General features: G+C 46.4%; 1 protein-coding gene across 1 annotated transcript in view; it reads right to left on the minus strand.

The window, feature by feature from the left end:
• Nucleotides 1-455: 455 nt before the first annotated feature.
• ftsj1 (FtsJ RNA 2'-O-methyltransferase 1) overlaps nt 456-3808 on the minus strand; it is a gene marked incomplete at its 5' end in the record, with an annotated part of 9931 nt that continues 6578 nt past the window's right edge. The window contains 2 exon segments of the mRNA XM_037683054.1: nt 456-479; nt 2570-2673. Coding sequence (XP_037538982.1) covers nt 456-479; nt 2570-2673 — 128 coding nt within the window.

The following is a 3808-nucleotide window of genomic DNA, read 5'->3' on the forward strand; positions in this document are numbered from 1 at the left end:
ACCTGGCAGGGGCCGGTGCATCCGAAGCTGCAGCTGTCTGTGGAGCCCGACGCAGGGCTCGTAGATGGCGGGAATTTACACCACGCCGGCGAGGACAGGGAGAGCAGGGGCCGCGGGGGCGGACCACGTCATCCGAACTGACAGCACACACCAGCCAGCTGTCAGCAGGGTCCAGCGACCGCGGGCTCAGAAAGAGACCAGGTACCACTCCATTTCTCCTCCGGGAGACCACAGGAAATCGTGCCAAGAAAGCTTTAATGTTTAACAGTCGTCCGCTGCGTTTGCCCCGGCGGCACCGGCGTTTACGCCGAGGGAGAGGAGCGTGGGTGTGGCAGAGGTGAGCAGGTGTCCGACTGGTGAAGGAAAACTGCTGAAACGTCGTGTGAACACCACAATCAGTGTCGAATTTCACTAAATCCTTGGCAGAGAGAAGAAGATCCAACAATGTTTGGCGATCATACACAAGCAGAGAACTGGCACTGATGATAAAAAACAAAAACAGCACGAACACAAACAGCGAGAGACGGCAAGCCACACACACTAGCGCCATCTTTTTCCTTCCTTTCTTTGGTACTTCCTCCAGTTATTTAACAGTCAACAATGGTGTACCACAAGGCTCAGTCTTAGGACCCACCCTCTTTACAATCTACATACATAATGTAGGTAGAAACATCCTTACATTTCTATGCTGATGACACTGTTGTTTATTTTGAAGCTAAAACAGTTGCTAAGGCTTTCCAGCTTTTGAAATCTGCATCATTAACAACATCCAGTCAGATTTGTTCCACCTCAAACTTGTCCTAAATGCCGACAAAACCAAAGGGATGCTTTTTTCAAACAGGAAGTCGGTCCCAGCAGTTCTTCCTCCGATTTTATCCTCAAATGGTGTCCCCATTGAGTTTGTTGATTCCTATAAATATTTGGGTATCTTGGTCGACTCACATCTCTCTTTTAAGCTCCATGTGGAAAACTTGGTAAAGAAACTGGAAGTTAAACTGGGTTTCTTTTTCAGAAACAGATCCTGTCTAACCCTGAATGTTGGGAATCACCTTGTATCTGTGACTTTCCTTCCCTCCATTGATTACGGTGACATTATTTACATGAATGCTCCTACAAGAACCCTGCAGATGTTGGATGCTGTCTATCATGGTGCACTAAGATTCATAACTGGCTGTAACTACTGTACCCACCACTGCACCCAGTACTCACTGGTTAACTGGACATCATTAACTTCACGCAGACTCTCTCACTGGTACATTTTCATCTTTAATCACTTCCTGGTCTGCTGCCTTCATACATCTCCTCCTACATGACTCTGTGTGAGTGCAGCTACAGCGTGCGCTCTCAGGACATTATTACCTGCAGTGTTCCCTCAGTGAGGACTGAACTAGGCAACAGGACCTTCTACTCCGCTCCTGTTTCCTGGAATACCTTACAAAAAGATCTGAAGCTCTCGACCTTGTCTTTAAGTGGCTTTAAGAATTTGTTGGACTCCTGGCAGGGACCAATGCAGACATGTTCCTGTTTTTAGTTTTCTACATTCGCCTTAGAATCTAGCCGTTTTTGTTATTTTTTTTTAGCCATCCTATTTGTAAAAACAAAAAAAACCAATTGTATGACTTTTTATAACTGTTTATTGTTGTTGCTGTTGTCCATTGTTGTCATCTTTCTTTGTTGAAATCAGGTCTATCTTGTAAATGAGTCCTCGAGGCTCAATGGGATTTACCTGTCTAAATAAAGGTTGAATGAAAAAGTACCATCCCAAAAACACCATCCCTGCTGTGAAGCATGGGGGTGGAAGCATCATGCTTTGGGGTGTTTTTCTGCACATGGGACAGGACGACTGCACTGTATTAAAGAGAGGATGACCGGGGCCATGTATTGAGAGATGTTGGGGAACAACCTCCTTCCCTCAGTTAGAACATTGAAGATGGGTCGTGGCTGAGTCTTCCAACATGACAATGACCTGAAGCACACAGCCAGGAGAACCAAGGAGTGGCTCCGTAAGAAGCATATCATGGTTCTGGAGTGGCCTAGCCAGTCTCCAGACCTAAACCCTATAGAAAATCTTTGGAGGGAGCTCAAACTCCGTGTTTCTCAGTGACAGCCCAGAAACCTGGCTGATCTAGAGAAGATCTGTGGAGGAATGGGCCAAAATCCTGCTGCAGTAAACCTGGTGAAAAACTACAGGAAACCTTTGACCTCTGTAACTGCAAACAAAGATACTGTACCAAATATTAACATTGATTTTCACAGGTGTTCAAATACTTATTTGCAGCAGTAACACACAAATAAATTATTAAAAATTCATACATTGTGATTTCTGATTTTTTTTTTTTAGATTATGTCTCTCACAGTGGACATGCACCTGAAATGAAAATTTCAGACCCCTCCATGATTTCTAAGTGGGAGAACTTGCAACGTCGCAGGGTGTTCAAATACCTATTTTCTTCACTGTATATTACTGAAATAATGATCAACGTGCACTGTCCTTTAAAGTAAATGGGTTAAATTATACACCAGTGAGCCGTGTTAGGGTTGGGAACTTGGACCTGATGAAGCTTCTCACCTGAAGTGGGTACGTTCTGTCCGAGTCAAAGGCACTGAGATCACCACATGCCAAAAAGGGAACAATAACACGGTTTGGACCCTCTAACTGATTGAAGTCCACATCTGGAGAACAGAAAGCAAAAGCCAAACTAAGAACCAACTGAGGACTAAATACAAAAAAATTACAAATGACATTGTGATCTGTGGTGAGAACAGGGAACAGGTGGAAGAGAACTTGGAGAGGTGGAGGTATGCACTTGAAAGAAGAGGAATGAATGTCAGCCGTAGTAAGACAGAGTCCATGTGAGTGAATGAGAGGGAGGAGGTGGAACAGTGAGGCTACAAGGAGCAGAGGTCACAAAGGTGCAGGACTTCAAGGACTTGGGGTCCACTGTCCAGGAACATGGGGAGTGTGGTGAAGAGGTGAAGAAGAGAGTCCAGGCAGGATGGAGTGATGGAGAAAAGTTTCAGGAGTGATTTGAGACAAAAGGGTGTCAGCAAAGGTCAAAGGAAAAGTTTACAAGACAGTGGTGAGACCAGCTATGTTGTATGGTCTGGAGACAGAGACATGGACAAAAAGACAGGAGACAGAACTGGAAGTGTCAGAAATGAAGATGTTGAGGTTCTCCTTAGGAGAGACAAGGATGGAGAAGATCAGGAATGAGATGATCAGAGGTACAGCACAGGTTGAACAACTGGGAGATAAAGTTAGAAAGGACACACTGAGATGGTTTGGACATGTCCAGAGGAGGGATAGTGGTTTGGATGTGTCCAGTGGAGGGACAGTAGTTTGGATGTGTCCAGAGGAGGGACAGTGGTTGGGACGTGTCCAGTGGAGGGACAGTAGTTTGGACGTGTCCAGAGGAGGGACAGTAGTTTGGATGTGTCCAGAGGAGGGACAGTGGTTGGGACGTGTCCAGTGGAGGGACAGTGGTCTGGACGTGTTCAGAAGAGGGACAGTGGTCTGGACGTGTCCAGAGGAGGGACAGTGTTTTGGACATGTCCAGAGGAGGGACAGTGGTTTGGACGTTTCCAGAGGAGGGACAGTGGTTTGGACGTGTCCATGGGAGTGACAGTGGTTTGGACGTGTCCAGAGGAGGGACAGTGGTTTGGACGTGTCCATTGGAGGGACAGTGGTTTGGACGTGTCCAGAGGAGGGACAGTAGTTTGGACATGTCCATTGGAGGGACAGTGGTTTGGACATGTCCATTGGAGGGACAGTGGTTTGGACATGTCCAGAGGAGGGGCAGTGGTTTGG

This window comes from Nematolebias whitei, chromosome 10 (genome assembly GCF_014905685.2).
Source record: "Nematolebias whitei isolate Nwh7 chromosome 10, NemWhi1, whole genome shotgun sequence".
Lineage (NCBI taxonomy): Eukaryota > Metazoa > Chordata > Actinopteri > Cyprinodontiformes > Rivulidae > Nematolebias > Nematolebias whitei.